The sequence below is a fragment of the Peromyscus californicus genome, unplaced genomic scaffold (assembly GCF_007827085.1).
Source record: "Peromyscus californicus insignis strain IS unplaced genomic scaffold, ASM782708v3 Scaffold_9__1_contigs__length_137607984, whole genome shotgun sequence".
NCBI classification, from domain to species: Eukaryota; Metazoa; Chordata; class Mammalia; order Rodentia; family Cricetidae; genus Peromyscus; species Peromyscus californicus.
The window spans coordinates 134,865,862-134,879,129 of record NW_026294617.1 but is presented as its reverse complement, the minus strand read 5'-3'; the positions used below and the strand labels follow the sequence as shown (position 1 = coordinate 134,879,129).

General features: G+C 38.8%; 1 protein-coding gene across 1 annotated transcript in view; it reads right to left on the bottom strand.

Moving 5' to 3' along the window:
- The window catches only part of Negr1 (neuronal growth regulator 1), a 752,187-nt gene that overhangs the window by 142,304 nt on the left and 596,615 nt on the right, over nt 1–13,268 (bottom strand). Inside the window, exon 6 of the mRNA XM_052731996.1 lies at nt 7,315–7,466. Within this exon, the coding sequence (XP_052587956.1) occupies nt 7,315–7,466 (152 nt within the window). The remainder of the gene's footprint in view (nt 1–7,314; nt 7,467–13,268) is intronic.

The window sequence follows — 13,268 nt, the reverse complement described above, 5'->3', positions numbered from 1 at the left end:
TTGGCACAAAGGGCTAGATTCTGGCAGCATCTGTGCTTGCTTTTGCTGGCGGCAATCTGTTAGCCTGGAGCACCCCAAACTCCAGCGGTCTCTTCTATTGCCTTGGCTCATGAGAGGCCATCTTTTTTGTGTGGTCTGAGAATGTTATATTTACCCATCTTCTTGAGAATTCACCCAATTTCTAGCCATCAGTTGGAGAGAGAAGTTCTTCTTGCTTTTTTTTCTCCATTCTCACAAAGTTACATGCATTCATTCTGTGTTGAACTTGTCTGCATGGATCCAGACAGGATGCCATTGCATAGACTCCTGTTGCTATATCAGAGTCGGTGAACAAGTCCCAAACTAATTCTTGTCAACACTTACTTTGAGAACACCTAGGAAAGCCTTTCTATTAACGTCTCAAAGCCACAAGAATAAAAGCCTTTGGGGTCACACATCGCAGTGTGTCCTCAGTAGTCTCCAAGGGTAGACTGATGACAATCTTTCAGCAAAGATGAAATCCTACCCCTTTTAAGTTGTAGAAGCAAAGATCACTTTTGATCTAGAATATAAAACTTTTAAACTGGTGGTATTGTCATTGTCTTCCAGGTGGGATTAACCACCTACATCAGGCTAAAGCAATGGGAGCCCACAGTAGCTTATTGGCATTTGGGGACATTTTAAGCAAGTGAAGAGCTGAAGCATTATTTTCCAGTAAAGAATAATCTGAAGTTGGCAAACCAGACAACAAGGGCAGCTACCAGCATCAGTCTGGACCTAGTTGTCACACTCTGTCTCCTTTCACCTTTATTACTTCTATGGAGAAGCTACCAACCAAGCTTTTCATTTCAAATGAAGACATTTCCCATCAAATTATGTAGGCTAAGAATTAATAATCTCTTAGAGGTTTTCTGGAGAGTGAAAAAGTAATTCTTGTGAAAGCATTTAATATTGGAAATTCATTTTGGTCTCCAGCAGGGTAGTCAAGGAAGGAAAGAGTTTTGTTGAGTCATTTGAGGTTTTAATGTATAGTGCTGAAGAGAACACTGTGTGTCTTTGAACAGATATAGGCAAATAGGCAAGAAGACCCCATGACATTGCCAGGACTTATCCATAAGGTACTTGGGATCATATTTATAGGGTGGTTGGCATCCATATATCACAGGGGTGTCCCTATCTAGTCTGTAACTGTAAACAGTTTCTCTGTTACTTTTCAGGCTGGACTTGCCCCCTGCATGTTCACACATTGGGTCTCAGGAGAAAGCTGCACTATTGTAAAGCTATGTGGATTATAAGCACAATTGCTTCTGCAGCTTTCTTCTGTTCCAATCAATTCCTTCCTCAACTTCTCTATAGATGATGAACTTTTGGAAACAAGCACCCTGAAGTCAACATATGGTTTTGGTGAGAAAGTAAGGAGCAAAGTTCTGTGCAATGTGCAGTTTTCAGTTCTCAAAGACAGGATTATCGAGATGGAGTCCCTTCTAACATGTAGCCAGCACTTGAGGAATGGGACCCATAGATGGCAGGGTGAGATCACTCAGTTTCCTTCCTTCAAGGAAAAGACACAGAATAATTCTTGTGTTTTTCATAACACAGGTGAAAATCAACAATAAAATATAGAGCTTTGAGTCCCAGAGTTTGTACTTAATAAGGAATTCTATTATTGATAGTTGTCACACTGTTATCCTTTATGAATTGTATTAAGAATCTTTCCTAAGCCCTGAGCTACGCAGGGCTGCAGAGCTCTCCCTCCCTCCCTCCCTCTCTCTCTCTCTCTCTCTCTCTCTCTCATGCTTTTCACTGTCTTTCTACCATCTATTTTCCCTCTCACTTGACAATGAGTACTCTTGTAGCAATTTAAAATAATTTTATTGACAAAATTACTAAAAATCTCTGCTTAAAATTATAGTTCCTTTTACAACTGCAACCTAAAGCCTTAAGAGAAAGTGTTCTAAGGTGGCCAAATGTGGAAATCAAATCCCTTCTTTGTTTCCTTCAGAGCCCAAATAGGAGGAAGAAGCAAGCTTCAAGTGGATGGGGGTGGTCTACAGAAAACAGGACTGATGTCTAGCTAGGAAACTCACTGAGGCCAGGGCATCAGCTTGGTAGGCCAGGGAGTGACTGATAGGTGCATGGACACTAGCCTGTTAGCCTAAGCCGACCAGGTGCTCTGTGGAAGCATCCAGAATGACAGCTCTGATTCTCCTTTATACAGCCTAACGTCCAGGAAGTGAAGTCTCTACCCATGTCTCAACTCCTTCATCTCTATTTAACCTCAGTCTATTGAAACTTGCCATCCACTCCCAGTTTTCCACAGAAATTGCTCTAGAGAAATCACTAACAGTGGCTCATCATCAGCCTTCCTCTGGATATCCTTCCTCCATGTGTTTCACTGTTTCTGTTTTTATGAGCAATCTGTCCTGTTCTTATCGCTCAATCTTCATCCTGTCCTGATATCTTCCAGAGTGTCTCTTTCCTAAACTCTGTGTCCAACTGTCTACAGTATATTGTCTCAAATTAAAATGTCTGAAAATGAACTGCTCATCTTCCCAAGTGCTAACAGTGAGTCCTCTGTCAATGCTCCTCTTCTGGTTAATGTCAACCACACTAACCACCAGGAGTCAGCTGCTCCCTACCCTTTCCTAGTCTCTGCAGATTTGGCCACTACTTCACACCTCTCAGTTTTCATCTTGGCTACTTTTTTGCATTATTTTTCTTTACCCATGTTATTTAAAGTTTGTGTGTGGCTTTAGAACCCACACAGTCTCACAAAGTCTTTCAGAATCCAGATCTGCTCATATAATTCCTTCCTTAAAACCATTCAATGACTCCAAGCATAAAGTTGAAACACCTATTCAATCAAGCTTGTCCCAACACTTGTCAATTAGTCCAAACTTTCTTCACAATCTTGCTTTTCTTACCCTTTACTGTAGCCCTAGGAAAGGACAGCATTTTCTCTAGTGGGTCTGGTTGTTCCATTCTTCCCTGCCATCACATGAGCTGTTCTACATGACTATTCATTTTTCACCATTGCCTCCTACCCAAGACCAACCAATTGTGCCCCTAGCTTTGGGAATACAGACTCCTGTCTGGCTTCTGGTCATGATGCTATCATTTGGGTCATTGTACTCTATGCTCATGATTATCGTTGAGTTGAACTTTTGAAAATTCTGCCTCAGAGAATGAGAAAATGATAGCTCAGGTGGTATAATGAGATGCATATTGGTTGCTTAAAATTTAAATAGTGATTTTAGCTTTTCTAGGGGGACAGCCCTGTCAGGGCCCTTGAACCTGGATTAGGAGCCCCTTCTCTGCTCCAGAACAGCATTGTTGACTATTCTGCACTGGACTCATTTATCCCCCTGGTTCTTTACTCTCACTTTTCTGAGCTCTTGAAGAGACATTATCTACTTACTCTGCTCTCTCCAATACGTGGCCTATGGCTTTGAACAATGCAGGCCATCAACATACATATTTGAAAAGTGGGAGCCACTACTGAATCAGTCATATGAGTGCCACATGGAACTGTGTGTTTGTTCCATCTTCACACTTGGAAGATCCCAGATGCCTGAATCATTGCACTGTGGACAGGTCATTTAATGAGGAATTAACATCCACAAATCCTGGCCACTGCATTAAGAGAGGTATGAGGCAAGCTTACAAGTTAGATTTAGGAGATTATTTCAAGCCTGTTTACCTCCATCTTTCATGCAAGTGGATTGTTTACCAGAGAAGCCCTCAGGCAAGCAGTAGATAGACAGCCATCAGATAAGATAAAGTCATTTATCCCCAGTATACCATAGTGTTCTTTCAGATGCATTGAACTAAGAGTTATATATGTAAGGATACAGTAACAATGACTACATTTACTGAATACCTCCTTTGTTCCAGAGTGAGCTGTATTGAAGGCATTATCAAATTCAAATTCCTACCTTGTGAGGTGGGAACTATGATTACTCTCAGTTTACTAATGCATTAACTGAGAATTTCAAACCCATGTAACTTACATAAAGACACACATAGATGATGTGTAGTAAAACTTAGCTTCAAATAATATCTGTTTGACTCCCATGTTGTAAAACAGACATACACACATTCCCACATGTTCTGTTTCTCCCTCCTCTCCCTCCCTCACACATGTTCATACCCGAGTGCACTGGCTTTCCTTTTACATAGTCTTATCTTTGGCTCACCCTGAACTTACAGATTGCCCTGTATCTCTTTGATGATCTGGAAAATGTGAGATTTTGCAAACCAAAAGTAGACTGAAATAGTGGCAAGATTTATCCTAAAGACTACAGACAGTAGCTGATCAAAACTATGAGGGGGGCAGTTATATACAGAAATTATTTCTAAACTATGTTTCAAGTAACCATGATTATCGTTCATTCTGTGGGTGATTCTATGCTCTTAGATTTAGGTAGTGAGGGAGAGTGGCTCAGAGCTTGAACCTGAGAGCCAGACAGCAGAGACTCGAGCTTTTGCTTCATCATGACTGAATCTGATGGTCTTTGTCACCTAACATACTCTTTCTAAGTTTCCTCCATCTGTAAAGCGGGGATTGGAGAACCCCATCTTTGAGTTGTGTGAGGATTAAATGGACAAATTCCTGTAAGAACTTAGGATAGAATCTGGCTTAGGCTAAAGTAACAGTAAATGTCACTTCTGATGCCTGGGGCATCGCCTGGTGTCTCCAGAGGCTGATGAGGAAGACCCACAGCTACAAAACAGCTCACCCTTCATTTAATCATCATTCATTTTCCTACTCGGTGTTTAATTTCTTTATTTGTCAAAAATTTACCAATTATCTATTAATAGTAGGTACTGTGCTTGATGACATGGAAGCTAAAGTGATTGATGAGTCAATGATACAGTTGGAAAGACCACAGGACTCAGTAGAAAGCTACAAAACATATGAAAATTAAGTTTAGTGGTTGGAAGTGCTGCTTCCTAGTATGCAAGAATCATGGATTTGATCTCTCTCACCACAAAAATGAAATAAAAGCTAAAACAAAAACAATAATTATAGTACAGAATAGAAATGCTTAGTGTAAAAGAGCTTTAGATATTGTAGGGAAGAGCTCTACACATATAGACACATTATCAAATATCCAGGACCAGTTCACAGATAAAGAAAAGTCTGCCCTTTCTGTCTTTATTAACAAACCATGAAAACTGTGTTAATAGTTGGGAGTGAGTGAGCAAGAGACTGTGTGTGTGTGTATGTGTGTGTGTGTGTGTGTGTGTGTGTGTGTGTGTGTGTGTGCGCGCGTGTGTGTGCATGTGGATGTGTGCTTGTGTGTGTGCGTGCGTGTGTGTGTGTGTGAGTGTGTGTGTATGTGTGCATGTGTGTGTGTGTGTGTGTGAGTGTGTGTGTGTGTGTGTGTGAGAGAGAGAGAGAAAGATTGAGTCTAGCCTCGTTTCCACATCTTGAAGCACATTTTAAAATCACATACATTTAAATAAGTGACATTTGTTTCTAATTTGTCAGGCTATTATTACTTCGTTTTTGAACATAGGCTGTGATTTACAAATTTTCTAGCTAGTTAACATGTTATTAACCCTCAAATTTTCTTTGCTTTTTATAAATTCATTTATTCTTCCAGATTTCTGAATATTTAAGTCATATAAAATATTTACAGTATGCTACAGAACTGTGAATATTCACATTAAATTGGAATCACACTGCTCCTGATATTTTCAATGGCTTTTGTTACTAATCATGATGCCATATAAAATATGGAGAAAAACTTAGGAAGGATTTCACAGAGGGCCCTTACATGGCAGAGAATGTTTTCCTTTCAAAAATCAGTGCTAAGAAATACTAGGAAATATTGAGCTAAAATAATGAAAGGGTTGACATAAACTCAGTTTAAAGCTCATAAATCATAACATAAACACACTGAAGTGTGGGTCTAAGTAAGATGGAACATCTTCATCCCATTTTGGTTTCTACAAAGGGAAAATGCCCCTGCCTGTGGTGAATGACACAGCATCTGCATTTCCCAGGTGAGTTGTCACCATAGGCTCATGGGAGTACGTGTGCCACGTTACAGTAAGAATATTAACTTTGGAAGGAGAAGAATTCAGACAACCTTGTGGAACTGAGGAAACAGTGCATCTGCATTCTTCTCTGAATATTTTGAAAAAGACTCAATTTTAAAATGAGTGGTATTTTATGGCTGTAACGATTTGTAAGTCACTCAGCTTCCAAAAAGAACTAATCATAATTTTTGAGAAGAGCATTAGTGTAGATTTCCCCTCCTGCAGGTCCCCAGGGCTGCTGGTCATTCACTTCTAGTCCCTGAGATGCATTAGTGTGAGCTCTGAAGGCAGGCAGACACCTTGAAGGCAGATACACTAATATAGTTTCAAAGTATCCCTTCCTTTCATCTGCTAAACTTTCAGAGAAAATGGATCATGCCCAAAGGTGCTCATGTCCGCCTTTTCAGTCTTTGGAACAGAAGCCCATGACCCCGAGCTCAGCACATCCCCGATGGGCCTACCACGTTTCCTTTAAAATCTATGACCTTAAGCTGATCATGCTCAAAAGTATTCTGCTCAGACATGATGACCCTCAAATTCTTACCCATATACATAAATATAGGCTCTTTAAATAACAATCCCATACTTCCTTTGTTAGATAGGAGATGCTGCCGCTTTGTGAATGAACCCACACTCTATCTGCAGCAGTGAATCCATCTTTCTCCCTTTTTGACTGATTGGCCCTGCTTACTCTTGGCTTAAACTCACCAAGAGACAATCCATTGCATTTGGATGCATTGACAATGCAGCATTTATCTCAATCTCTACATAGTATTTCTAGATACAGGTTTGAGAAGACATGCTATGTAGGTAGATAGAAAACTTCCTCCATGCTTGCTAACTCACTATTTCATTTCACTTATAGCATGTGAATTTTTGGTGACTCCAAGATGAGTGTCTAAGAACAACCAAGAGTAAACTCAAGTCATGGTTGTTGTTATGGTTATTCCATGCTTCAAGAAAGAACTTCAAAAAATCAAAAACAAAAACAAAGACAAAGCTCCATTAACCATCTTCAATCAGAAGATGTGTTTCAGCCATTTCTGTAACAACCTCCCCTGCCCCCCCACCCTCCACGTGCAACTCTAAGACATTTTTACATATAGAAGTTTACAGGTATTATAAGGTTCTCAAACCCAGATAATTTCAGAACAAACTTCCTGTTTCTAATGTACTTGTTACATTAGGTAAGTCCAAAGAGGCGCATACTCCATGCTGGGGCTTCATTTCTGCTCATGCAGAGAAGCTTGGAAGTCCTGGAGTATGCTTTGTGACTTGGTTACTTACGGTTGAGGGGCAGGCTAGCATTGGTTGTGCCCAATTTATTGGCAGCCACACAAGTATAGTTCCCGAAGTGCTCCTGTGTCACATTGGTCACTGTGAGGATGGATCTTGTGCTAAAATTCTGAATGATAATTCCTTGTTGGCCATTGAAGAGCCTAGAAAACAGAATACACTCTAGTAAGTATGGGTCTTGAACATCAGTTTTAAGTTCCACTTAGGCAGAGTTGCCATGGAAACCTGTAGACTACTGTGGTGGTATTTTACTTGTACTGAAATGTGATTTTAATTGTATGTTAATAAATAGAGTTGCCTGGGGGTCAGAGCTATTAGAGCCATAACAAGTGCGTGGCAGTGGTGGCACACGCCTTTAAGGACCTGGAGGGCGGTACATTCAGGCAGTGACGAGGCAGTCACATGTTTGGGTTTACAACCAATGAGAAGGCAGAACAGAAAGACTATAAAGACAGACACACAGGAAGTAGGTTTTTTTCGGAGAGCTCTCTTGGCTGAAGAGGATCCCTGAATCAGGAAGGGTGAGGCTCTTAGCTCTGACCTCTTGGCTTTCTTCTCTGAATTGGCTCTGTGCTTCTTATTTAATAAGACCGTTGGTTACATCTACATTTGGCGCCCAACGTGACAAGAATCCGTTAAAAACCATTTAAATGCTGAGCTGGATTCACACCTCGGACACTAGGTGGCTGTTTTGAAATTCCCTCAGATTTGTACTGTTCTACGAGGACTTGGTTATCCAATATTTTAAAGGAAACTATTTAAAAGAGAATTTTTTTTCCACATAAAAAAAATGGGTTTTCTGTGTTCATTGGAAGAAAATTGGGCTTTGTTTGCAATTTTAGACAGTCTGACAATGGAACAGCTATATGAGAAGATTAATGTTGATCAAATTATGCATTTTATTACTATGCTTATTCTCATTTTACTATTTAAAAAGATAGTCAATTTAAGTGCCAGGGTGACAGCTTTAGAAAAACTTGATAAACCTGTAAAAACTCAGACAGAAGAAACTAACAGTGAAGTTGCTTCAAGATTGGATCATAGGGTTACAGAAAGAAAGCCTGTTTTCACACAGTCACCCTTAGTTTGTCCAGTAACCATACAGCAGTTGCCTGATCAAATGACTACACAAAATATTTGGGCTCCAATTGAACTGTTAGATTTATGAAGGTTTAAGGAGGCAATAGTATCTTATGGCATGCATTCCCCATATGTAAAGCAAATGTTAAACTCTTGGTCAACATATAATAGGATTGTACCACAGGATTGGCGGGAGCTGGCACAAGCTGTTCTGGAACCCAGTCAAAGGCTTCAGTGGCTAACTTGGTTCAAGGATGAAGCTAAAAACATAGAAAAACAGTGGAGGGATAAAGGAATACAAGTCTGCCAGGATCAGCTTATTGGAGAAGGTCAATATGCTTCAGCACAAGCACAATGTTTATATGATGTCCAAACTCTAATTTTATGTCGAACAGCAGCCTTGAATGCATGGGACAGAGTTGAGGAACCAGGAAAAAAAAACTGAGTCATTTACAAAGGTTGTACAAGGCCCAAAAGAATCTTTCACAGATTTTTTACAAAGACTGGCTTCAGCAGTAAAGAGAATGGTCCCGGATTCAGAAGCTAGTAAGATAATAATTGAAACTTTGGCCTTTGAGAATGCGAATGCAGCATGCAAAACAATAATCAGGCCATTAAAGGCAAGATCTGCACCTTTGGAAGATTGGATTAGAGACGCGGTTAATGTTGAAGCTCATGAGCATGATGATACATGGGTAGGAGAAGCAATCTCAAAAGGTTTGAGGAATGTTAGATGTTTTGGATGTGGAAAGCAAGGACATTTGAAAAGGGACTGTAAACAGGTCATTCTTAGAAACAATGTTTCCTCAAGGAACAATGGCAACAGAATGCCCCTTCCTTCTGGAGTATGCAGAAGGTGTGGTAAGAGAAAACACTGGACCAACGAATGTAGATCAACAAGGGACAGACAGGGTAATCCTTTGCCTCAGTCTTCGGGAAACTCCCAGAGGGGCCTCATGCAGGCCCCAATAGCAAATCCAGTTCAAACCTTTCCTGCAGTCATAGAGGAAACCCCTACTCAGAGCAATTAAATAACCAAATGCCTATTGGAATAAGTCATGCTGGTCAGGATGATGAAACAGAGAGAATAGAAAATTCAGGAGAAAACATAAAGAAAATTTTTTGGCAAACTTCTATTAATGAACAAAGACCAAAATTATCGATAAAAATAAATGGTGTTTTGTTGTCTGGTCTGGTAGACACAGGTGCGGACATTACCATAATTGCACCAGAATTTTGGCATCCAACTTGGCCTCTTCAGGAGGTAAACGTTCAACTGTTAGGTATTGGGACATTATCTCAGGTGAAACAGAGTGCAAGATGGCTCGAATGTATAGGTCCAGAAGGACAGAGAGGAAAATTGAAACCATATGTAGCTAACATAGCTATGAACCTGTGGGGCTGAGACTTGTTGCAACAATGGAATACTCAGATTAACATCCCTCCAATCTCAGAAACAAATCATAAACTCGCACATGTTTCTGAGGGAAATATTAGAAGGCGATATTCTGAATGGTCACCAACCATCCATGTTATACAAGAACAGGGCACAACAACCGATGATCTTCCAAAGACATCAACAGCTCTACCTTTAAAATGGTTGACAGACAAGCCTGTATGGGTCCAGCAATGGCCTTTAACAACAGAGAAACTTCAGGCTTTAGAAGAGCTGGTAGAAGAACAGTTAAATGCTTAGTATATTGAGGAATCAACCAGCCCTTGGAATTCTCCTGTATTTGTTATTAAGAAGAAATCTGGTAAATGGAGAATGGTAACAGACCTTAGAGCAATTAACAAAGTAATTCAGCCAATGGGCTCTCTACAATCTGGAATTCCTTTGCCTACTCTGTTACCAAAAGGATGGCCTCTCATAGTTATTGATTTAAAAGACTGTTTCTTTTCAATACCCTTACAAGAAAAAGACAGAGAAAGATCTGCTTTCACAGTGCCTACTTAAAATAATTCTCAACCGGTTAAAAGATTTCAATGGAGGGTCCTCCCACAGGGAATGTTGAATAGCCCAACTCTGTGCCAATATTTTGTACAACAGCCATTGGAAGTGATATGTAAAAAATTTCCTAAATTTATAATTTATCATTATATGGATGATATTTTACTAGCTGACTCAAATGCAGATACTTTAGAAAGAATGTTTGAAGAAGTAAAGAAAATTTTGCCTTGCTGGGATTACAAATTGCTCCTGAAAAGATACAAAGAGGAGATTCTATTAATTATTTAGGATATAAAATAGAGCTACAAAAAATTAGACCGCAAAAGGTGCAAATTAGGAGAGATAGACTGCAGACTCTTAATGACTTTCATAGATTATTTGGAGATATTTCTCATCTAAGAACTATTGTTGGGGTAAAAAATGATGAACTGCATAATTTGTTCAAAACCTTAGAAGGTGACAAGGACTTAAATAGTCCAAGAGAATTATCACCTGAAGCTGAGAAAGAATTGGCCTTGGTAGAAAAGAAAGTACATGAAGGACACGTGGATCGTATTGATCCAAAGCTGGATTGCATTTTGGTTATTTTACCTTCTAGGCATTCTCCTACAGGAATATTAATGCAGAGGGAAGATATTATATTAGAATGGATATTTTTACCAAATAAACCAAATAAAAAATTAAAAACTTATGTGGAAAAAATCTCTAACTTGATTTGGAAAGGAAAATTGAGACTTCGTCAATAGGCAGGAATAGACCCAGCAGAAATTGTTGTACCTTTAACTAAGGAGGACATTGAAAAATTATGGACAGAAAGTGAACCTTGGCAAAGAGCTTGCAGTAATTTTTTGGGAGAAATTAACAGCAAATATCCCAAAAGCGATAGAATTGATCTTATAAAGAGAGCTGATTGGATCTTGCCTCGAATTGTACGGGAAAAACCCATATCTGGAGTTCGTACATTTTATACAGATGCCAACAAACAAGGAAAGGCAGGTTACAAATCAGAAAATTTAAGTAAAGTGGTTCAGAGTCCTTATAATTCAGTTCAAAAATCAGAATTGTATGCTATTCTGTTGGTATTAATGGATTTTTCAGAACCTCTCAACATAGTAACTGACTCTCAGTATGCTGAAAGAGTAGTATTACATATCGAGACTGAAGAATTTATCCCTGATGCTTCAGAATTAACTTCACTATTTATTCAATTACAAGATACAATCAGGAAAAGGAGTCATCCTTTATATATAACTCACATTCGATCCCATACTGGTCTGCCAGGCCCTCTAGCACAAGGCAATGATGAGATTGATAAATTATTGATAGGAAATGTGCTGGAGGCCTCAGAATTTCATAAAAAACATCATGTCAATAGTAAAGGTTTAAAAAAGGATTTTTCCATAACCTGGCAACAAGCCAAAGAAATAGTAAAGAAATGTCCTACTTGTTCCTTCTACAATCAAACGCCATTACCAGCAGGATGTAACCCAAAAGGTACTCAAAGGAATGAAATCTGGCAGATGGACGTGTTTCACTTTGCAGAATTTGGAAAACTGAAATATGTACACCACACTATCGATACTTATTCAGGATTTCAGTGGGCAACTGCTTTGAGTTCTGAAAAAGATGATTCTGTAATTACTCATTTGCTAGAAGTTATGGCCATCATGGGTATATCTGCACAAATCAAAACTGATAATGCTCCATCATATGTCTCTGTTAAAATGATACAGTCTTTTGCTTATTACAATATAAAGCATATTACAGGCAAACCACATAATCCTACAGGTCAAGCAGTTATAGAAAGATCAAACAGAACTCTAAAGGATATGCTAAATAAACAGAAAGGGATAACAAAAACTCCCAGAAACAGACTGCATAATGCTCTATTAACTTTGAATTTTCTTAATGCCAATGAGAAAGGAACAACAGCTGCAGAGAGACATTGGATAATAGAAAAAACTACAGAATTAAATCAGCCTATATACTTTAAGGATGTGCTGACCTCAGAATGGAAACCAGGGTATGTGTTACGTTGGGGACGAGGTTTTGCTTTTGTTTCTACAGGAGAAGATAAGTCGTGGGTACCATCAAAATTGATAAAGGTTCGATTTGAACAAGAGAAACCTCTTAATTAGAGGAGGTGATAGTTCATCAACCAACATGAACATCGAATTTAAACTAACTTACACCAGTAACACATGCCTTTTCATTTAATCAGATAATAACTTGCCAAAAAGGAACATCCCCAAAATTAGTCTTGGGGAAAGGTTTTTGTTTTTGTCTTTTAGGAGAATGAAGGTTAAGGAATCTGAAGAACACTGGACAAATGAGACAACTGAAGAAAAGGGACAAATCATCTATCCCAGGAAACAGAGTGAAACGGCGTATGGGTATATATTATCTAAAAAAAATTTATGTCTTCCTAAATGTTTGTTTCTGCTTTTCTCTAAAAATTTAACACTATTGGTCTTCTAATAGTCCCAGTTCAATTAAAATTTAAAGCTGACTTTAGAGTTGGAGAATGGCTCCCTCCTTCTTTAAACTCAAGCATGTTGTTAAAAGGAAAATGCAAACCCCCTATATCATGCCAGAATAAAAGAGCCAACTTCTGCAATGGGACAGGAGAAAAGCCAAATTAACTAAGGGACTATTCTATTACTAATCTCAACTCTTTGATTCTATTCTGATTCTTTAAAACTTTTCTTAAAGTATAAATTTTATATCAAAATTTACAAGATTAATATATATAGATATATAGTTATATATACATTTTAAACTTTAAGATATGAATGGTCATATAGAGTACTAATTAATTCTAGAAAAAAGGCTTCAATTAGCTGCATATATATGTCTTTGTGTACGAGTCTCTTATCAGTTTTCTGCAGGAAATCATGGCCAGGCCTAACATCAA